Genomic DNA, 23,538 nt, shown 5'->3' with positions numbered 1-23,538 from the left:
GGAATTTATCTGAACATTCACACTACAATACACTACTCTACTGTGTCTTCTCGGTGTGCAGTGAAATGTGGTGACATGTTACTAATTCATTATATTTTTGAAGTCAGATTTTTCTACAAAACCACTTTTTATTCTTGTTTTCCATTTGTACTGAAATTTAATTCAGTCATGTGAGCTTCTATGTCCACATGTGCCACACACAGAACAGCACAGCCCACAGGGCAGATGCTTTCACTTCATGGGGGCCATTATGGTTCATGTGGTGATTGGGGACCCTTTGGGTCAGGTCACATCATCTCCAGTGATTCCAGAGGAAATGCCAGAGTACTGAGGTAGTGGGATGCCTTATATAAGAAGGAAACACTGGCCGGTATGTGAGGCCCAGTAGGTAAAAAGTATGCCTGCTTACATATATAAATAGACACTTCTTTTCAGCTTTGGTGTGCAGACCTGGCATCACTAACAGGGTTTTTTCCACCCATATCAATCAGTGTCTGAATTGACTCATTTGACTGAAGTTTTATTATGTGTGATGAATTGGTGATGGCACAAGGAAAAACTTTGCCAGGACATGCCAAGACTCCAACGCCATGACACACAAAGGCAGCATAACACATGAACCGAATAAACATCAAAAGCACAAGATGTCTCTCACCCATCTGGATCGTTCCTCGGGACCTGACTCAACCTTTTATTTCTCACATAACCTATCTACAAACCTAATTAAATAGAAAGCAGAGTGTGGCTTGGCAATGCACAAAGAAAAATGAATGGGATTAACTGTTACCTATACAGCTCTTTATGTACTGCACGCTTTTGCTGTCAGAGCTTTTAAGAAACCACTAATGAATTTGTGAACCCCAGTTTCTTGGAAGAACGCTGTGTTCCTCCTGGTTAACTGAGATGAACATGCAATATAGACGAAACACGGAGGATTCCACAGTTTTACTTCTGGAAAGTGAGTGGATTGGAAGTTTGCCATTCGGGTTGTGAATCACTGGGTCATAAAGCCACTTAGTTGTCCAAATGTCCTGCTAGGTGCTAGCGATTCCAGTACACCTGCTTTGGATGCCTTTGTGCACCACTGCTGATGTATGCGCAGGTGAGAAGGTAAATCTGTGTATTTGCAGGCCTCCCCAGTGTTATCTGGAAGCACATGGCAGTCTACCTGGATGACCTCATGCTTTGGCCTTCTGCAGTTGAAGAGAAGCAAAGGCATTATAGTGGCCAGGCTGAGGTCATAGTGAGATAGGGCCTGTGGAAACACTGATGCTCCTGCTAACATGACTGGCCTTGGAAACTACTCCCGCAGGAACCCCAAAAAACAGGACAGTAAAATCGCACTGGGCGGTCAGACAAGAGAGGAGATTAGCTGAAGGTTGAGCCAAAAACAGACCAGCTCTTTCCCCCAGGTTTTGAGTTCAGCAGAGGGGACATACAGGTGAAGTGTGGATTTCCCGTAATATTCCATGAGGGAGATGTATTCCATTATATATGCTAATAATCACCAGGTGGCAGCCATCCTTACATTCCCTTCCTTTTAAGCGTATTAAAGACAGATGACTTACAACAGAAGGACAGCAGGAAGTATTTGTGCTAAATTTGTGCTGGTCATTCACCGTACCTATTTTTCCACAACTTCTGCCTTGTAAAAGTTTTAACGCACTTCTTACAAAATGACATCATTTCATGGCTCACTGTAATGTCACCATAACCTGTTGGGGAGAAAAGAGTTTTTTTCATTACAAACAATCTCGTGAACCAGTATTTAGATCCTGGATCATATCATAATATTAGGAAATGCTGAAGTAGTTTACTGTAAGTCATCACAGTTCTGTTTGTTTTTTTTTTATGTGCACACATGTTTTAACTTTAATTCTGTTTGTGTCCTTGTTTTTCTGCCAGACGGAGGCAATGAAAGGGGCTCTGAAGGATTTAAATCTGAACATTGTGGAAATGACTGATGAGAATGCGACACTGGATGGAGGAGATGTCCTTTTTACGGGTACGTCACTCTGCCTCTTCAATCACTGTATTTTATTGATTATTCATTAACCTTTGTCTGGTCATTCCAAACCAGCAAACTGAGACTTCCCTCTTATTTTTTGAGTCCCACAACATCAACGACACCACTTCATAGATCTGAACCAGCCAAGATATTACTATATTTTGTGGGGATTAGAGAAATATTTTGCTGCTATTGGTCATAATCATCATCATTACCATTGCATTAATAATACAATCTGCAGTATTGTTATTGCATTCCGATGTTTAAACATATTGGCACCCAATTAGCCTTTATTACAGGTGCAATGATAACCACTTTAAACTGTTGACTTGAATCTATAATCTTAAATGCTTTTGAATGCTTTTCATAATCTTAAATGTTTATATGCAGATTACATTGCATTATAAAAGAAAGGCCTAACTCTGAGTACGCTCTGTGCCAAAGTAGACAGGAAGCGCAGGCTTTTGCAGAGCGTGTTTGTGAAAGTGAAACTAAAGCAGAGTCTAAGTGTGAGTTACTTTGAGGAGCTGTTGGGAGGATGCTATTTGAATAACCAGGTTATTCATTATTGTCTTTTATTCATTTATATCTTTTGATTAAGCTTTTAGTAGAGGTTCTTGATTAAAACATTTATTCAACATATTACAGATATAGTTTCAGTTAGGTTATTATGCACATGAGAATTGGCCTCTCTTCTCATAAGACAAAGTTTGTGTGAGGTCGAGCCACACACACACACACACATACACACACACCTGCACACACTGTAGGTAGGCTTATGTTCTAGGTGAGAGTTCAGATATATTTGCTTGCAACTGCATTTTTGTGCGTGCAGAATTGCTAGTTTGTTGCAGAGCATGGCCCGAGGTTTTGGAGAAGCGAGAGTCAGAAGATGGACAGGAAGCACCTGCCGTGGAGACGGAGACAATGTTCTTTTCAAACTGTGTTAAAAGTCATTGTGGTTTTGATTTGACGTATGCATGTATTGTATCTGATGACGCATGAGGGGGCGTTAACCCTGATGAATCAAAAGCAATCTGAAGTGTCTTTTTGGGCGGAGATCTACAGCTGATGTTTTGCAGTGTGCATCTCCCCACGCTGCGTGTGTTCATTAAAATCATCGTTTGACTCCACCCGGCCGGATCATTGTTGTTATTTTGGAATTCCTCCTTTATCCCTCCTCAATATTTGAACCCTTAACAATATCTAAACACTTTTATGCACATGGACTGAAATCTTGCAGTGCTCCCCCTGCTCAAGGAGGCACATGTACAGGCTCATCTTAAGTTTGGGGGTGAACATTTAAACAATTCAGAGAAAAACTACGTGCTCCCGCTATACTTAAGGGAAGAGAAATGGTGAATATGATCTAAAGAATCCCAATCCTATTGGAAATCTGTGGAGAGAGCTGAAGCTTTAAACTGCCAAGCTGCGGCCAAGAAACCTAAAAGATTTAGAGAGTTTTTGTAAAGACGAGCGGCCCAAAATCTCTTCTGAGATGTGTGCACACCTGGTGGAAACATCTTAATGCTGTGCTTGCCAACTGGTTTCTCCAGTCTGCGACTATAAATGTACAAATTCAGCAGGAGATCTAATACTTATTTCATCCACTGTAAATATCAGCATCCTGATATTTAATCTCTTGCAGTTCATTCATGAATTGTATTTTAAATAACTGGGGGTCGTGCAGTCAAATGGTTCACTGAGCAGTTTGAGGAAGTTACTTTTTTACTTAGACCTGTACAGGTTTGGAGTCTTCTCTCACCCCCGTTCTCTGCGGCCTGCTGGAGCGGGGGGGCTAGGAGGAGGAGTTGGCCGTCCGACTGCGGTCTGGAGTGTGGGGCCTCCCTGCTGCTGCGGAGTCGGGGCGGTCTGCCTCTCCCCACCGCAGGGAAAAGGGTAACACCACCTGGGTCTGGGTGCAGTTCCCCCCTCCAGGGGCAAGGGTACCTAGACCCGGTTCGTAGAGTACGCTTGGGGAGTGTGACCGTGTGTACAGCGTCTCTTTATGTCTGTCTCCATGTTGGTTGAGTGTGGAATAAGTGCATATGAGAGCATGAGGGTGGGAATGGATGTTTGTATCTGTGTGTGCCTGTATGTCTGTGTCTATATGTCAGGTTGGGTATCAGACGCCACCTCTCTGGGGACATCTCAGGCCCTCCAAGGTTTGGAGGCCTATCTCCACCCACCACCACTTCCCCTGCCAGTGGCGGACTCCCTCAGGTGTCGGTGCGTTGGTGGTTCTTTGTGTCTGGGGGTGGGCGTCCGGGTACACACCGGCTCACTCCTTGGCGGCCGCTTATCGCGGCCTGGAGCCTGGGGCTCGCTCGGGCCGCTCCGGAGGTGGGGTGCCCCCGGCCTCTCGGCCTGGGGCTCGGTCACTCAGGCACAGCTGGCTGCCGGCGGAGCTCACGGGCGCGTCACTGCAACTCCCCCTGGCTTCTGCTCCGCGGCTGCTGAGTGAGCCCTCATCTGGGACTCTCCTCAGCTCTTACTGGGACAGTGGCGCGGCTGCCCCTCTGTTGGTCTTCCTTGGTCTCTTGTGTTCTGGGGGCCTCTGGATGTCTGGAGTCTTGATCTCCTCCATACCTGCTTCATGCCCTGGAGGACGGGGCTGTGGCTCCCCACACTCCCTAGCAGATCGTTACATGGAGAAACCTTTGGAATGCAAGCATGCTGATCCACACAGGTATGCACACAGGTGTACACACGGGTATTCACAGACGCGGACTACACCTTTCTTGGCTGCTGCCTCAAAGCACATTGTGCGCTGTCTATCTTGCGTGCTGCACAATATCGTTTATTATTTAGTATCTACTGATATCTACTGCTAACTAGTTTATTGTGATGGTGCCGTTTTTTTTATTTATTATGTTGCTCTTTGTTGTTTGCTTTCTCTTCTGTTTCTTTTCTCCATACAGGTGACCCAGGAGTTTTGTTCTTTTTTTTTTTTTTTTTTTTTTTTTTTTTCTTCCCCCCCTTCTCACCGTCTCTTCTCCCATTTGGTTTTCTTTCTCTCCCTCTCTTTCTTTCATTCTTTCTCCCTGTCCTATCCTCCAGTCATGTCTGTCCCGTTTGTAGCAACTGAAAATAAAATAAATTCATAATTATAATAAAGGTCAATCAAATGGACCAATATGGCAAGGCCATGACGATCCACTTGGTAAAATAAATCCGCTTGGCATCTTTCTTGGCCTTAAGACAACAATTCTGATGGCTATAGATCCAAACGGGACACAAAAAAAAAAAGAAAAAAAAAAAAGAATCCCAATCCTATTGGAAATCTGTGGAGAGAGCTGAAGCTTTAAACTGCCAAGCTGCGGCCAAGAAACCTAAAAGATTTAGAGAGTTTTTGTAAAGACGAGCGGCCCAAAATCTCTTCTGAGATGTGTGCACACCTGGTGGAAACATCTTAATGCTGTGCTTGCCAACTGGTTTCTCCAGTCTGCGACTATAAATGTACAAATTCAGCAGGAGATCTAATACTTATTTCATCCACTGTAAATATCAGCATCCTGATATTTAATCTCTTGCAGTTCATTCATGAATTGTATTTTAAATAACTGGGGGTCGTGCAGTCAAATGGTTCACTGAGCAGTTTGAGGAAGTTACTTTTTTACTTAGACCTGTACAGGTTAAAAAAAAAACTTCACAGAGAAACCCAAGTCCTTAGTTTGTAGCTTGAATTCATCGAGGTTCAGGAATGGCTGTTTTGCTACAGATTAATGTGTATGACCAGAGGCCAACCTGTTGTGTCACACAGAGAGGTAAAGAGGAGTCATGTGATCCTTTTGTTTCCAGAAATATAGTATAATGCTATCATCTGGAAACAAATAGTGCCTTTTACATGCTGGACATGCTTTTCAGCCATTCACCATTTTGTTTAAGTTACCTTTTTAAAAAAAACTTAAACCTGTACACTTAATCTGTGTACAGAAGGCCACCTACATTTTTGTATACGGTGCAATTAAGTATTTAAAAAGTGTTTAAAATAATTACAAACACAAATTTCACAGTGAGGCCTTTATCTTTATATTTAAAACAAAGTCTTTGAAAGCATGAAATGTCTCATATCATGCAAATTTGAAGTCATGACTGTTGGAATAAATATCTTAAGGGATGAGGAGAAACTCTGTAGCTAACAACACATAGTCTAAGGAGCTTGGAAAGAAAAGTGCCTGGACTTCTTTAAGTTGCTTGAAGATGTTTCACCTCTCATCCGAGAAGCTTCTTCAGTTCTAAGGTCCTTCAGTTCCAGACCTTCAGTATCTTCTACTATGATGACCTGGATGACTTTGAACCTTCACAGACATACTAACAACACATAGAACTTGGTGATTTGCTGTGTTTAGGTTGTATGAGGACTACTCTACTTGTTAGAAATGTAGTGAAATGGCAGAGGGTAGCCTTTAGTTCATACTCTGTGAGCAGACAGTTGCGTGTCTGTAAATATGCATCTGTGCTTTGAGATCCTCCACACAGGCATTCCTCCATGTGACCTTGATGACCCGGTGCCTCAGTGAACCTAGCTGTACATCCCACCGACAAACAAAACCGTCATGTGCCATTCTGCACAGTAAGACCACGGTGCAAGCAAGAGCATGGTGGTCTTTTATTCGATTTTCTGTATGTTCACTAACAGTCGTGAGTTAAAATGTGGGTCAGTATCTTCTTCACAGACCACTAGGAAAATGCACAGTACAGTTAATTGGGTTTCTAGACACTGGCTCTGTACTGTTGTTCCTTCCAGCTGAAATTGGTTTCACATGGCAGAGCTAGAAACATTTCCTGTTGGCAAGGCATGTGCTAATGGCTTATAGTGTAAAGGCTCAGCAGCAACATTAGGAGCCCATCCCTTAGCTCAGTGTGCTGCTCAATACCTCGCCAGGCATTCAAGGCTTTCTGCCTATGTGCCACCATACTAACCACAGTTGGCCCCCCTTCGCAGGCATGCATAAAGTACACGGTGTGCTGTCTGGAGTATTCTGCTACTGTAGCTTCTCATGCTTGCTGTATTGCTGGTTTTCTGTTCGCATACTTAAAAGATTCTCTCTACAGGTCGAGAGTTCTTCGTGGGACTTTCCAAACGGACCAATCAGAGAGGAGCAGAGATCTTAGCAGATGCATTTAAGGTGAATTTATGTAGCAAAGTAGTGCCTGCATTCTTGCATGGAAATGCAAATAAGTTGGTGAATGTGGGCTACACTTGTTTGTTTGTGCTGCTGTTGGTTCTTTAGCTTGTAACGTCTGGCCACTGAAGAAGATAGAAGTCTTTTTTTTGTTTAAAAAGTCTTTGTCATGGACTGAAACAAAGTGTCAGGAATAATGTTTAAGATCCCGAATGCTCAACATTTGTTCAACTACAAATGATCGGGGGAAAAAAGGGAAGTGGCTGAGGATGAATTGTACCTAAAGATAATAGGCTGAAAAGCATCAAATGTTCTGTGTAGGTGAGGGAAGCTGTAGTCACAATTCTAATTCAATCCATTGTTTCAAGTAAAAGTAAAGGCTTGTCACTGGAAAAGTTCACAACTGATCCATTACATAAGAAGTAAAAGTAGTATCTCAAATATATTTCCTAAATATATTCCTGACCGGCAGGCCTCAGTCAGTACGGATCGGGAACTGCACCTCCAGCACCACCACACTGAGCACTGGGGCCCCACAAGGCTGTGTGCTCAGTCCTCTGCTGTTCACACTGCTGACTCATGACTGTGTAGCAACACACAGTTCAAATCACATCATTAAGTTTGCTGATGACACGACTGTGGTGGGTCTCATTAGCAAGAACGACGAGTCAGCGTACAGAGAGGAAGTGCAGAGGCTAACGGACTGGTGTAAAGACAACAACCTGTCTCTGAATGTTGACAAGACAAAAGAGATGGTTGTTGACTTTAGGAGGACACGAGCCGACCACTCACCGCTGAGCATCAACAGCTCCTCTGTGGAGATCGTCGACAGCACCAAATTCCTGGGTGTCCACCTGGAGAAGGACCTCAGCTGGTCCCTCAACACCAGCTCCCTGCACAAGAAAGCCCAACAGCGTCTCTTCTTTCTGAGAAGACTGAGAAAGGCCCAGCTTCCACCACCGATCCTGACCACCTTCTATAGAGGAACTATCGAGAGCATCCTGAGCGGCTGCATCACTGTCTGGTTTGGGAACTGTGCCATATCGGACCGCAAGACCCTACAGCGGATAGTGGGAACAGCAGAGAAGATCATCGGGGTCTCTCTCCCCTCTATTGAGGACATCTACACCACACGCTGCAAAGCCACCAGCATTGTGGCTGATCGGACACACCCCTCTCACACACTCTTCACACTCCTGCCATCTGGAAAAAGGTACCGAAGCATTCGGGCACACACATCCAGACTGTGCAGCAGCTTTTTTCCACAAGCCATCCGTCTCCTCAGCAAAAAGGGACTGGACTGATAAACACACACACACACACACACACACACACACACACACACACACACACACACACACACAAACATTATCACTCAGCTCAACTCAACTACCTCAAAACATTGAGACTGGACTGACTAATCAACACAAGCGCAAACACACTGACCTACACCACCAAACTATCGTACACACCAACCTGTAAATGCTCTTTTGCACAATATTATTACTGGACTTTTTGCACTAACTTCTTTACTTCCTAATTTTTGCTGCTACACTAAGGAATGTTTACTGTTCCTCCACTACCTCAACTCATCATCACAAAACCTTATTATTATGTTACGTTGTGTTTTTTTTGTCACACTGTCACTTTGTTGTTCTTGTTTGCACATTTGCACGTGCACTTTGTTGTCTGCTGTCTGTTAACAAAAAAAAAAAAGTCTTCCTTAGATAGTTAGTTAGTTTTTGTTAATTTATGTTGTAATTTATGTTAGGTCAGTTTGTCTTGTCTCTGCTAGCCAGCTAACTAGGCCTCTTAGTTAGCTAGTTTAGTGTTTTCTGTTAATTTATGTTGTAAATTTATGTTGCATGTAGCACCTTGGTCCTGGAGGAACGTTGTTTCGCTTCACCGTGTACTAACTGTATATGGTTGAAGTGACAATAAAGCTGACTTGACTTGACTTGACAATATGAAAACATTCTTTTTAATAATCTTTTTCTTTAAAGCCTTCTGCAAGCAATTATACATCTCAAACAAGAAAGGAGGAGATAAATGTGATATCAATCATGGAGGCTTTAGGCCAGGAGGGTAATAGTATCATCACTCTATCTTGTTTTTTTTTTTTTTTTCATTAAGCTCTGCTGCCCTTTTTTTCTCTAATTCCATTTTGTTCTCCATCCATCTCTGCCTCACTCCTTCCTTTTGAGCCATTATATATCTTCATCGTATATAGTCTTCCATCTCTGCTTTCACTTCTTCCTTTGCTGTATTCACTTTGCAAATCCCTCTGAGGACATCCGATGTACCAGTCAGCATTGAGGCTACTTTGTGGACATAAAAAAATACCAGTTGTTGCTAGGAGATGTGAAAACCCTTTCAGGACATCCCACTGAGTGTACATGGAGGTACATTAGCCCTTTTTATCGTGAGCCAGCATTAGCATTCAATGAGTTCTGAATCCCAAAATATATACATAAAGGAGGGTGTAACACTGAATAAAAATAAATAAAGTTTGAAAAGGTCTTTCTACTTTTTATTATTAAGCTCCACTGCGCTCTGAGAGTATTGATTAGTGCAGCTGTAAAAAGTCCCTGTAGCAATTAAGAGTTTGATCCTAGTTCCAGATTTCATCTGCCTTTGAGGCATTTTTAATCAAGTGCTGGTGCAAACTTCTGCCACCTCTGTATATAATGATTAAAGAAAGTAGTTGATGACACAAATGAAGCTGATTTGGGTGAGTAAACCTCTTAATTAGTTCACAGGCACTTTCTTCCTGTCCCATTATTAACCTCAATCATTCCATTCACTCATCACTGCTGTGATGACACACTGTTATTCTCATACTCAGCATTCTCATATCAGTGTCATTACTCAAAAAAAGCAATGTATCAAATATTACTCAGTACTCTCTGAAGAAAGTATTTTTTACACTTCCCTTTACAATCTTTTTATGCTTCTCAGCAAAGTGGCCTGAATCACACTGCCACATAATTACCAACTGACAATATAGACCTATCTGGGGTCTGCATACACTCAGCTTTAACATTATTCCGCTAGCTTTGTGTTAGCCGTCCAGATGTTTACAAAGAGCTGATGCTGTGTCCAAATTGAGGACAGTTACGTGTTACATTACTGGAAAACTGTAATCACAGTTTTCGGGCAATCATTTTTTGTAGGACAATCACAGTTCCATCAAAAGTTTTATCACAGGTAAAAAGAAACATCCTGGCTTCCTCCTGCAGCACAAAGACGTGCAGCTAGTTAGGTTAACTGGTGATTCTAAATTGCCCAGTAGGTGTTAATGTGAGTGTGAATGGTTGTCTATCTCTCTGTGTTTGCACTGCAACAGATCAGGGATCTGTCCAGGGTGTACCAACCTCTCGCCCTGTGACAGCTGGGATCGGCTTCAGCCCTGCTGTGACTCTAAAAATTGGATAAGCGGAAGAGAATCGATGGATGAAGTTTAATAAGAGATTCATTTCTTTATGCCAGTTAAATTTCTCAGAGAAAGACGTGAAAAAAAAAAACACTTGTTGGGTGTAATGTTACGTGGTATGAGGTTGTTTCTGTTTGTTATAAATAAATCCTAATTAGAAAATGCTGATGTAAATCAATAGTGCCATCATCATTAATTGTGCTTCATTCTAGATACTTAATTCATTATTGTGTTACTCAGCTTTTAGATAAATAACATTGGATTGTGCTAATTGTGGGCTACGTTGTAGTCAAATTTCCCCCCCCAAACCTTTAGTTTTCATTTATTCCATCAGGTTGTGCATAAAGTGTTCTGAGATATAGCTGAGGAAACATTTGTCCTCTTAGACAGAAGTGGAGTCCCAAGCAGCTTCCTTAGGGCCAAATAGTTACGCCCAGACAACATTGTCAAGATACTCCTAGATCAAAAAATGCTGCTTTAAACTACTCGGTGCCTTTAGAGGACTTCTAGAGATTCACTCAGTTTCCATGCAGATTTATGTTAGCCATGGCTTGCTTTTCACTACTACATCCATGGGAAAAAAATACAACATAAAAGCAATATTTCAAGCTAAACCAAGAGATTAGCTTCAGGGAAGACTTGGACAAGCAGGCTGCAAACAGGATCACAGTGGTTGGTCACAAAGGTTGAACCTGTCTATCCTGCTGGCTGTTCTTTTAAAGTGAAGATGTTCTGCTTGACCTATTCGTAACACTTTTGGATTCCCTCTGAACAGTCATGACAAATCCAAAAAGCTGGCTAACACACAAGTTCAGAGGTGGGTCATACTGTTCAAGAGTTGAACGCATTACCATAGCCTGAATGGCCTTACTGTAGTGCTTCCATCTTCCCATCTGTATCTGATTTGAATTCCTCATTATGGATTCCTCTGTGTTTTCTGTTATCTCTGATAAGACAGGACTTAATGATGCGTCTCTGGCAAAAGACAGTAGGAAAAATCACTTAAGCGTCAATTGTTGTTCTTTCCGTTTTATATCAGATGGATTTCTCCTGTCGCTGTTGTTTTTTCCTTTCATTTTCAAATTAAGGATCACTTTGTTGCCAGGTTATTTAGTAGCCTACTCCACAACTGCATGCAGATGTTGATTATCTCTTTATGGTCCGCACAGAGGTCAGAGTAATTGGTGTTATTGATGGGGTCCGTTTATTTTGGAAGTAATATAGAGGTTAAACCGCCTCTTTTCTGCCATGGGTAAGAAGTGCTGACCAGCTCAGCTTGTTTTACCTTTTTTCTTCAGTCAGTCATGTTTTCAGCTAACAACGAGGCAGCTGGTGAAGATGAAAAGCAAGCCTTTCTTCTCTTAAGGATTTATCTTGGTAAGGACGAATGCATGACTTGCATTTCCAATTTTGCACAGAAACTTCCTGTTTATGGATAAGGAATGATAAAAAGATTATACAATTCAGTTGTTCTCACTGGAAATCAGGAAGACATCAGCAAAGGGGGTAACTTGGGTCTTTCGTGTGATGAAGTCACAATAACTGGGTGAATTATGGTGTCGTTTTATTGGTGCCATACAAATATTTACTTGAAAACTGTTAGCATATAGTTGAAAGAAAAAATGGGGTGTAATGATGGAAAATGTACACTTCCTTTGTAAGTTTTATGAAGCTGAACGCTATAAAAACCCCTTCAAAACACATTGTCTGATTAAGAAAACATATGGGCGTCTGTTGGAAAAGTTCTTTTCTTAGGTGCGAAGTTGAATTTATAAGGTCATCCAAATGTATTCAGGAACAAAAGGTCTTAGAAAATAAGCTTCGAGTCTCTTTATCCTGTCAGATTTTAAATTGCATCTTGGTATCACTTCAAGGTTTACGAATCACAGTAGGATCCGTCTCTGGCTTAAGAAGTCTCTCCCACATAAAGGCCTGAGTCCTTGCATCTAATGTTTAATCGCTCGATTCCTTCTGCTGGGTAAAACAAAACAAAGTCAGGGGTAAAACAATGTTTCCGTTAAATATGCTGCAACTCCAACGTGGCCTTAAGGCTTTAATCCTTGCAAAGAAGGTGGCTTTCAACGGATGTTTTAATGAGAGTTCTTAGTCCAAAATCAACCGTTAAAGGCTAAAGGTAAATGTAAAACTATAGGTTCCAAAACAGTTCTGTTCATCTGCAAAAACAAGCCATATAGCTGTCAGATGGGATTTCTTTAATCCTATTTTTATTGTTTTTTATCCTTTGGGTCGGAGCTTTAGAAGCCTGTACGATTCTTTTTCTCATTAGAAGTGGTTGCATGAACGCTAAAGTTCTCTGCCTTAGTTTAAACAGCTATGGTGACTGGCAGGCAGGGCCGAGTTTTGCATTTTTGTGCACCAATCAGGTTTTAAAAACGTGTAAAGAAAAATGCGATGGCAGTCACGATGTCGCTATAAATCCAATCAAACCCTCCCACACAGTCTTAACAAATGAGGATGTTTGGCAGTATCTTTAAAGCGATTCTTACGTAAGACACTTAACATTTGAAACGTTCCAGGGGTTCTGTGAAAACCAACCAGCATCCAGGTGTCAATAAAACTATTATCGCTGCCAGTTCTTCTAAGTACCCTTTATGTAACGTGTGTTTTTGTAACACTTTTAATGGCAACATTTGGTTTGCAGACGTCCCACAGCCAGAAAACGCCTTTCAGAACTGGCTCCTACAAGGTGCTGCGTAATCTCCCCATGAGCCCTGAGATCAACAGCATCTCTCAGACCATCTTGCTTTTTCCGCTACTGAGCTGTACAATACTTTATTTCAATGCCACTTTAGGCCCCATGATACCACACAGATCACTGCTGAGCTTTTACAATCTACAGTAAAACTTTACACACACATGTACATATAGCCCTATATTATAATGAATGATGTTTTAGCTCATTGTTGTACTGTAGTTTAATGGATTGAGAAGCATTGTTGCTGAGTAGTAACGTGCTTTTGTATCATTTGTTTAAAACCGTTCGTTCACCCACATTCAGATAAAAAGCACTGTCTTATCAGTAAAGAACTACTTGAGGAAACCTGTTAGCAGGTGATGAGAAAGCCTGTTAAATATTTAAAGCTACAAGCCCCAAATGATTAGCATTACCTGACCCTGTCCTATCATCATGAAATGAAAGTCATATTATTTGAGCTTATTAAGCGTTTGTAATGATATTGTGTTTTACAGGACTATGCTGTTTCCACTGTGCCTGTGCTCGAAGGCCTGCACCTGAAGAGCTTCTGCAGCATGGGAGGACCAGGCCTTATTATAATCGGCTCCAGTGAATCAGCACAGAAAGCCCTCAAAGTATGGAGCTTGTGTATGTGTGTTTATGTATGTACACCGTAACTATGCTCTCCCTAGCTGTAGTCATGGAAACCTGTGAATTGATGTATTGGCAGTCTTTTCTTTACTTTGACGCACATTGAAGTAGTGGATCCTTTTTCCTTTTTTTTTTTGTTTCATCGTTTGGTTGACGTTCTGCTTGATCCGTTAGTATGAACAACCCTGAAAGAATAACGCGACAAGACAGGACATTGCACGTGTTGATTCAGAGCAGACTCCCTTACTTACAGTTTGTTGGCGGCTTCCCACTCCAGGCACATTGAAACCACCTGTCACCTAAATCCATCCCCATTAATTCATATTCTCAGCTAATCTGCGGGGATTGCCCCTGGCGCTCACACTCCAGCTTCAATTACGACTGTATTGTCCTTCCATTAAACAGCTTGAGCTCATTACTGCATAAAAGGCTCCTGTATCGATCGAGCTCCAACAACAGAAACCCGGGGACCGCCAAGACCGAACAGAGGAGACGGCTTACACCCCGACAGAGACGGATCGCTCGTTTGCACCGAGAGTGCAATAAATCTCGGCCCATCCCTCCCATGGAATTATCCCCCAAAATTCCCAAACATTAGCATGTGAACTTTTGCAGTGGCACAAACAAGAGAAATTCAGCGAAATGTGTATTTACACAACACAAAGGCAGGCAGTGTATATATAATTACATAAGTATGAAGACTTACAGGCAAGCACATACACCTTTGGGCTTGACAGGTTCCCTCTGGCAGTATTCCTCATTTGCCTTCTAGTATGATATCTCCCCCTGCTGGCTCAGCACTAAACAGAGTTACTGTAAATCAAGCAAAAGTCGCTTAGTGTATCTCAGAGAACATCAGGCAGCTCTTCCTAAGAAGGCTGAAGTACTCGAGAGAAGCACAAGGTTGGCCCTGTTGGTTTTGTAAGCATGTTTGCATTGCTAAAGTGTTCCCAGGAACCTATGCATCATTGCATAATAGAATTAATTTATAATCCAGTGCCAGCTCATTAAGATTCCTGCCTGTTTGATCACCCCAGTAATTAGCTACTGGGGCGAAGAGTGGCCGCTAGCGAAACTTAATGACAGACTGCTCGCTTTCTAATTATGGCTTACGTCACCCTCTCTCTCGCAGCAATTAGCTCCTGTTTTAAAGGGCCTTTAACAGCCCTGGATTTGTAATTAGATAATGTTCTTTGTGTGAGGGAGAACGAGATCTTATGAATGCAGATTTAATGAATCCAAACTGTTCGTTTGGGATGTAGATGCAGCTCTTCTGGCGACGAGGCTCCTTGTCGAATGCAGCAGACACTTTGTGCAAATTAAAGTTGGAGCCCAGCTAATTCATTCTGTCTTTAGGGAGCTGCGCTTTGCTGGTGTTCAAGAAAATTTGGACCTGCCCTTATTTTTATTACGGGGTTGAGTAACGCATTATTCATTTGCAATCACAAAATAGCATCGACGATCTGTAGTTTGTATTTCAGCTATGCTCAGGAAGGCTGAGCGCACCGCGTATCTGTGTTTAGCAGAATGACCGGATGGATTTCATCATCCATCTGTTGCTGTCACTGCCAAGCTTTTCTCATGAAGTCATCATCCCAAAATACAGCCTGTGTCAGAGGCTGCAGCACCCTTTCCCTGTAATCTCGCACTACCCCCCTCCTTCCTACAGCAGACTGCCCGGCAGGCTGTAGATCATCGGTGGCCCCTTCACCCAGCCTAGCTTGATTCATGAGCTCATTGCTCTCTGTTGGTCAGAGTCTGATCTTCACCTCAAGGATGCTTGCACGCTTGAATTTTATAGATAATGAGGTGACGGCATGGTGAAGGTTCTGTTGGAGATTTTTTTTTTTTTTTTGGCCAAATCCAGTGTTGGAGAATGTAGGTTCCAGATTTGGATTATTTATGGATTGAAGCTTTGTTTCTTGTTCTGTTTCTCCCATACTACATACTTACTCCATACCACTGTTACCATGTAAAACAGTCATAGATAAAAATCTAGAGCTAAGTTGACTTTATATCACCTCAGAACCATGATTGTCCGAACAACATTGAACAGCAATCCACCTGATAGCTGTCGCAATATTTTAGTTTGAGCAAATATAAAACTTGGCATTACTATCTAGTCCAGGGGTGTCAAACATAAGGCCCAAGATCCAGAATTGGCCCACCAGGGTTTGGAAAAAGTGGTTTTATATCTTTTCCTCCCCCATGTGCATATCGAAATAAATAAGTAAAAAATCCTAAGCAAAAAACCCAGATTTTTACTCAGTAAAAAAACCAAAGAAAAACAAAAATGTAATAATTACAGGACAGTCTGCGCCGTGTACTAACAGAACGTTTTCTGTAAATTTAAACAATTATTTCTTATTCTTATCATGTAGAGAAAACAAGACATATCAGTGGAACTGTACTTCTTTTTCTGGCTGTATGTGGCCCATGATATAAAACAAGTTTGACACCCTGATCTAGACCTTCACAGCATGTTCTAGGTTTCCTCTTGTGATACCACTGTGTCCCTGAATCAGCTGTAGGGGCCGATAGCAGCAGCCTTAAACATTAGATAAATGTCATCTGAAATTTCCTGCATCCTCCCCCTGCGTTTCCTTTTTCTGTGTACTTTTCCACTGAAAACATTACACTGCAGCAATAAAATACTAGACCAGTAATACCAAACATTTATGGTCCATCAACAGGAAGCAATTTCAGTCTCATTTCCTGTCCAGATCTGGAAGCTGCATCAAGTAGTATTTGTCTTGTGCGTGATGCCACCGCTCAGTGAAAAGCAGTGTTGTATAAGTTTTAAGCAGTTTCTGGGAAGGATTGCTAAAGTGAGCATTAGAAATGTTCACACCAGGTGCCAAGATAAAGATTCTGCTGATTCCCACATAAGGTCCTGGAAATTGTTGGTGTTTTTCTAGACTGCTCAGGTTTGTCATTGCCCCAGAGGGATTTTATTACCATCCAGTAAATATTTAGTTCGAGTAGCTTTTGAATGACTACATTTTGCTGCCCAGTTACCACTCTTGTGTATTAGCTGGACCTCAGCCATTGTTCGAATTAAGTCTGTGTCGATTGACTGTAGTTTAACACTTGGTGAAGATCCAGAATGACGACGTTAAAAGCCACTATTGTGTAAAGGTATCTAGGATAATTTCCCATACGTTTCAGTTCTTTAGGCTTAAGATTTGATTCAATTAAAGCATCTTTAAGTTTAGAAAAACACAAAAGAGGTCTGCCCCCTATATTGATTGGCTGCAGCGTCTGGCAGTGAACAGAAAACCAGCTGTTTCATTAGTCAGGTGAGGATTTAATTGAATTTCATGGATCAAAATTTTACATGAAACATGAGGAAATCTTGCTGTATGTCATTTCCCTTATGCGCATATTTCCCCTTGAATTTAATGAGAAAATGAAGAGTAAAGCAGGAACAACTGGGATCTTAGGTGGAGTCGACATTTTACTCACTCTTAATACTCGCGTGTGTCACAGACCGTGTTGGCCCTCACCCTATGGACTTGAGTGTTTTCATTTAGGGCAGTTGCAGTCACATGACACTCCCACGAGTGACCTGGGAATGTCTGATTACGCATCTGCCGACATATGTGCGCACACTGCTGTGCTTCGTCCCGCAGCCCTGCACCCAGGAGTGCCATTTGTAGCTGATGTTTTACCATTTGTACCATTTGTAAATAGAAAAACTCGTTTTAGCTGTTAGATGTACAAAAACAGTAGCTTCGTTGACAGTTTAGTGTACTTTTATAATGCAGCAGTCATAATATTACGCAGTGAAATCTTTTTTTATACCAACTCTGTTGGTATAAACAGTGGTTACTTAATGTGTTTGCTTTACATGCTGCACTTTCTAGAGATTTCATGTCCATTTAACAATGAATCTCTTAAGTTTTCTATTGGCTCTTACTAACTGCACACTTGTTTCTCTCTTTACCCTGACCAAACAATGATGGTGCTGCCAGAAACCCTAACATGTGTCATTTCCTGTGTCCTGAATACTTTCCCAGGAAAGCACTTAGAACAGCACATTTGCTGTTTGGATAGGAATAGGTGACTATTCACACTGGAAAAAGGTTGATTTTCTTTTTCTGTGAGAAGTGTGAGTATATTTGACTTATAATGCAATGGACATAATAAAACGTTCAGAGTAATGTATATTTCTATATAATGGTCTTGCAGTAATTGACCTTTTCCAATTTCTATATATGCCTTTGTCTTCCCTGGTGCAATGGATCCTGTCAGTGGGAAGTGAAATGAAAACATCTACAGCCACAAAGCCCACTGTGCTCACAAAGCACCAGTTTTTCTCCCACATTTGTAGTAGTGTGTCATCGCATTCTCTCACAGTCACTCCTCTAAACCTTTATGTACGTCAAGCAGACGTCACACTTTTTGGATGCAGTGCAGTGGCCTATATGTAATTGGAGATTATCGAAATTTCAGGAGCAGGACCACGCCTCCAAACACACTCCTTCCGGTTCTCATCTATATAGGTTCCCCCAGTTCTGCCAGCTGTTCATTCTTGTTTACGTGCCCCTCCCTCCCCTTTTCAGTTCTTTAACTTCTTCACTTCTATTTAGTACATGGGGATCTGCCAGGTCCAGGAGCCGTTGCCAGTCCTCTTCGAGGCCTTCTCCAAACCGCTGCTCAATTCATGTCCAAGCTTTCGCCTTTACCTACTAAAATGCTGCCAAACCTAAAATGAGGACGTGGGCCCAGCTAGTGATATAGATAGATAGATAGATGGATAGATAGATAGATAGATATGTGTATGTGTATATATATATGTGTGTATGTATGTATATGTATGTATGTTTAATTCAGGGGAAAAATCTCCCTTCTCAAAATATTTTTTCTGAATGTTGACATTTTTTTTTTTCACTAGCCTTCCCTCCCCTATCCGTCTCCGAGGTAACCATCTGCAGATGTTCTGCTCATAAACATTAAGAGGCACCTGCCTCTCCTCTGGTCATAACATCCTCACCCGCCGACTTCCACCTGGCAACACGAGCGTCTTCTCAGCCCCCACCGCCGGTCCCACCTTCAGCTCCTTCAGATTACATAAATAACATGACATCTGCTGAGAAAGAATGTCTGTCTGCTCCTGTGTTCTCCATTAACCCACCCGGCCCCCTTCCCCCCAGGCCCCTGTGGCGGTTTGGCCAGCAGAAGGATGTGGCGCTGACTTTTGGTATTGAGGCCTCGCTTCTGAATCAAAATCTCTCATGGCCTGGCTTGTGTCTGTCTTTCTGAACATTATGTGGACTTTCACTTATGCATTTGCCTCAAAGTCTGTTTCCTGTCATGTCTCCTCACTCCCAATTGTGTAGATAATGCAGCAGATGAGTGACCATCGCTACGACAAACTGACAGTACCCGACGACCTCGCCGCCAACTGCATCTACATGAACCTGCCCAGCAAGGGACACGTGCTTCTACACTGCACAGCAGAGGAGTTTCCAGAGAGTGCAAAGGTGCTTTTCCCCATCCACATTCAGCAACTTTGTATCACTGACGATAAAGCACATTCATCCACAATCCTGGCAGGAAGGACCACCGTCAGAACAACCAAATTGGTTTAGCGGTTTAGATTTAAGGAGCACTTGTCTTAGTTGTTGTTCATCTTGTCCAGGCCTCTGAGAAAAACAACTGGGGAAAGAAACCCTACAAAAGCTACATGGTTGTTTTAGTGGACCAATGCAGGCTAACCGCAGCCAGAGCTGTAATTTCTTTTTAACAAAAGAACCTGCAGTTTGATGAGAAGTGTCCTTTGTGAGCATCAGACCGCAGGCTAGGAACCAGAGACATTGAGGTCTTGTTTTTCTCAGAACTTGAGCAAAGTTGTTCAAATCAGCTGCTGTAACAATTGGTTTAATATCATTGACAGGTTCAATGACTTCCAGTTTTACTGTTTTGGTTCACTCTGGCCAGTTTCAAATGTAAAGTGTTAAATCCACTGTGGCTGCCCAGCAACAATCAGCACAAACAGCATAATATGCAGCCAGCTGGTGAGCGTCGCAGACTTCATAGACCAACATTTCTCTCCCGAAAGATCAGGACTAATTGCCCTTTGAATATTAGACTTCTATTCATCAAATATATTGCAAATAAAACGTCTTTGACAGACTTTGAGAAACCGTGTTGGCTCAGCGGCTGTCTCGCCGTGTACATTTTCACTACACGGGTACACACAGCTACGTGCTTTCTCAAATATCTCTGAAACATGCAGTGACCTACTTACATGCAGTTTATTTTTCAAGATGTGCCTTTCACGTACTTGCTACAGTCGCTTGACGTGAATGACATGTTATTGTCTCACCTCCGTCTCTTTGGGGTTTGGACAGGCTGAGCCGTAACTGTTATTTAGATGCTTTGGGGTCATTCCACATCACAACAAGTCAAAAGAATTCTCACAGGATTGAACCTGGCAACCTGCAATCTGCAGAGACAGTACTCAAACCTCAAAATGTACTCTGTGGTTGAAACCTCAACCTCCGCCAGCTATTTTTAGAAGGAAAAATTCACCAAATTATGCGTCTTTGGACTAGAATCCACAGTGAAGACTTTTGTCAACAAGATTAACTGAGGGAATTCAACTTGAACATAATAAAATCTTGAGCATATCATACTTCCCTTTTTGAAAGCACATATTAACAGAACATTTGGAGCACTATTTGAGATATGTATGCTAGTTCCATGAACCAGTTTCCTTTCAAAGGTTTAAATGCTTCAGAAATTGACCTCGAAAACAGTTTTGGCTCCAAAAACTGTCTTTTTAGAAATTGTAGCCTGAAGAGAGTGGAAAAATATTAATAGCACAAGATATAACTTCTACTACTTCTTCTTTTGGCTGTTCCCTACAGCAGATCATTTACGTCCATCTCACGCAATGTCTAGCATCCTTCACTGCCACACCAGCCCTCTGCATATCCTCCTTCACGGCATCCACGAATCTTCTTTGTTGTCTTCTTCTTTTCCTTCTGCCTGCCAGCTCTATCTTCAATACCCTTTGTCCACTGTATCCACTATCCCTCCTCTGTACATGTCCAAACCATCTCATCCTTGCCTCTCTGACTTCTAAGTAAAATCTGAGCATCTCATCCTCCTGTTTTTTGGGTTCGCCACAATCTCCAAGCTATCCATCAAAGCAGATCTCACTACCATCTTCTAAACCTTTCCTTTCACTCTTGTCTTGCTTCTACTGACTTTCATCCCTCTTCTCTCCAGAGCATACCTCCACCTCTCCAGACTCTCTTCCACCTGCTCTCTGCTCTCACTACAATCACAATGCTGTCTCTAAACGTCACAGTCCACAGAGATTTCTGCCTGAACTTATCTGCTAACATGTCCATTACCAATGTAAACATGAAGGAGCGCAGAGCTGAAGTAATCCCACACCCACCTTAAACCCATCTATCACTCCTACTACTACACACCTCACCACTGTTTCACTCTCCTTATGCATGTCCTTTCCAGCCTCACATACTTCTTTGTCACTCCTGACTTCCTCATGCAGTACCACAGTTCCTTTCTTGGCACCCTATCGGCTGCTTTCTCTACATACACAAAGACATAGTGCAGCTCCTTCTCTGTACTTTTCCATCAACACTCTCAAAGCAAACATCGGGTCTGTAGTGCTCTTTCTCAGCATGAAGCCATACTGCTGCTCGCTGATCATCACCTCTCTTCTTAACAACTCTTCAGCTTCAGCAGCTCTTTCTCATATCTTTATAGTATGGCTCATCAACTTTATCCCTCTGTGATTACTACAGCTCTGCACATAACCCTTGTTCTTTAAAATGAATACCAGTACACACCTTCTCAAATCTTCATTCATGCTTTCAGTCTCCGAGAGATAATACAAGCCGTAATGTAGCAAGGGCAGTTTTATGTGAGCTGACTATCCTGTCTAGCACAGTTCCCAGGGGAACTTGTTGCTTGTTCCCTCAGTGAGATGTAGAGATTTGTCAGCACAATTACCAAGACACTGCAAGATGTCTGTTGCTTTCTGACTCTAAACACTGTCTGGCCTGATCTCCGGTCTATTTTTAGTTGGCTCGTGAAGTTACATAATAGTTCCACATCAACAAAGGCAGGGGGTCATGAGAGAGGATTGGTAGGGTCGGATGGGGGTGGAGACGGGGCACCTTTAACGGTTAGTGCTGGCAGCTGCTGTTGAGGGCTCTGTTTGGACACATCGAAACTAAGCAGACAAAAGGTCCGGTGAAATATAGCAACTGCTACTTTGCTGAGACCATGCCACCCTGACCCAGCATATAAATCTCAACTGAAGTAATGAGAACTCAGCTGGAAATGATCAAAAAAAGAGACACTTTGGTTTCAGAGGTGCTATAAAGAGCAGAGGATTTAGTGATGTTATGTTGGGAGAATACTGTGAAAGCTTAATTTTCCCTGAGTTATGTCTGATTATATGGTCTAAACTTAAGATGTTTTTGAGAGGCAGTTCTGCTTGGTTAGTCCAGGATTGTTTTCCAGAGGGAAAATCATTCTAACTTTAGTGACCTCAAATATATTTCTCTATCACTCTCTTTCCCCATGAAGCTTTTATTTCATTTTATTTTTATTTGACTTTGTCTTTATTTCTACCTTTACAACTTTGGGTCAGGTTTCCAATAAGTGCACCCATTCATATTCCCCACAATTCTAGTGCATTGATCAAACTGTATTATTAGCTTTAGCAATAGGCTAAGTTGTGTGTTGTATTCATTGACAACACTTGTCAGCATGTTGCTTAGTTTAAAGCATTGCTGCCATGCCTGTAGACCATAGACTGTATATAAAAGATGGAGCTAACCATCATCACTCCCTGGGTTCTGAGCCTCTACTTCAACGTTTTAGCTGTGACAATATTGTGGGTTTCTTGTTTGTTTGTTTGTTTGTTTGTTGTTTTGGGGGATGGGGGTGGCAATGTTTCATCAAAAGGCTGAAGTGCCAAGTTATCAGCTAATGTTGTCAAGTAAAACCTGTCTCGATAAACTGCAGATACTTGCTAAATAGTCCTAAGTAAATCCGTAGTTGTAAAGCCCTAGAGATGGGTCGTCCACTATTTGGCAACTAGTGATAGCAAGGAAAAAATCTGTATTCCCTAACCACTTGTTGAATGGGTGCTGGAGGTTGCTGACAGTTGATAGATAATTGTTCACAAGGAGCACCAAAAACCTCCTCATGATTGCTTTGGTCACAAGCAGATTCTAGCTGTTGTAGCTTGCTTGGAAGATGCCGACTTTATGCTTGTTAACTGCTACCCAAACAGTAATAAAGCTTGAAAAAGTGCAATGCAAGCCAGAAATGAACAACAATGTGAACGTTTTGAGTCACCATTGCAGCCACCATGTTTACTTTGAAGGGGAACTGTCTGTTTCCAGCTTTTGCTGCACTTTTTGACAGCAGTTGCTTTACAAACCACTCTGCCTCTTCCCTGCAAACCATGAGCAACCTCTGCAATCTGCTAACGACCAAAGCAATAGGAAGGATGTATTTAGCACAGAACTGTATGTTTCATCTAGTGACTACCAGCATACTTTAGCAACTCACAGCCAACAAATTGGGAAATAGAAATTTTTCTCATGTGGTTGGCAGATGGTTACAG

The 23,538-nt window shown here is 42.1% G+C and overlaps 1 protein-coding gene across 6 annotated transcripts in view; it reads left to right on the top strand.

The window, feature by feature from the left end:
• Nucleotides 1-23,538, top strand: part of ddah1 (dimethylarginine dimethylaminohydrolase 1) — an 81,435-nt gene that overhangs the window by 56,049 nt on the left and 1,848 nt on the right. For all 6 annotated transcript variants that reach the window (XM_040031478.1, XM_040031479.1, XM_040031484.1 and 3 more), the window contains 4 exons: nucleotides 1,906-2,005; nucleotides 7,067-7,140; nucleotides 13,781-13,900; nucleotides 19,259-19,402. In XM_040031478.1, coding sequence (XP_039887412.1) covers nucleotides 1,906-2,005; nucleotides 7,067-7,140; nucleotides 13,781-13,900; nucleotides 19,259-19,402 — 438 coding nt within the window. The remainder of the gene's footprint in view (nucleotides 1-1,905; nucleotides 2,006-7,066; nucleotides 7,141-13,780; nucleotides 13,901-19,258; nucleotides 19,403-23,538) is intronic.

Source organism: Simochromis diagramma, unplaced genomic scaffold (genome assembly GCF_900408965.1).
Source record: "Simochromis diagramma unplaced genomic scaffold, fSimDia1.1 OVJJ01000284.1, whole genome shotgun sequence".
In the NCBI taxonomy this organism is placed as follows: domain Eukaryota; kingdom Metazoa; phylum Chordata; class Actinopteri; order Cichliformes; family Cichlidae; genus Simochromis; species Simochromis diagramma.
The sequence above is the reverse complement of the archived record's forward strand: the minus strand, read 5'-3'. Positions and strand labels throughout refer to the sequence as shown.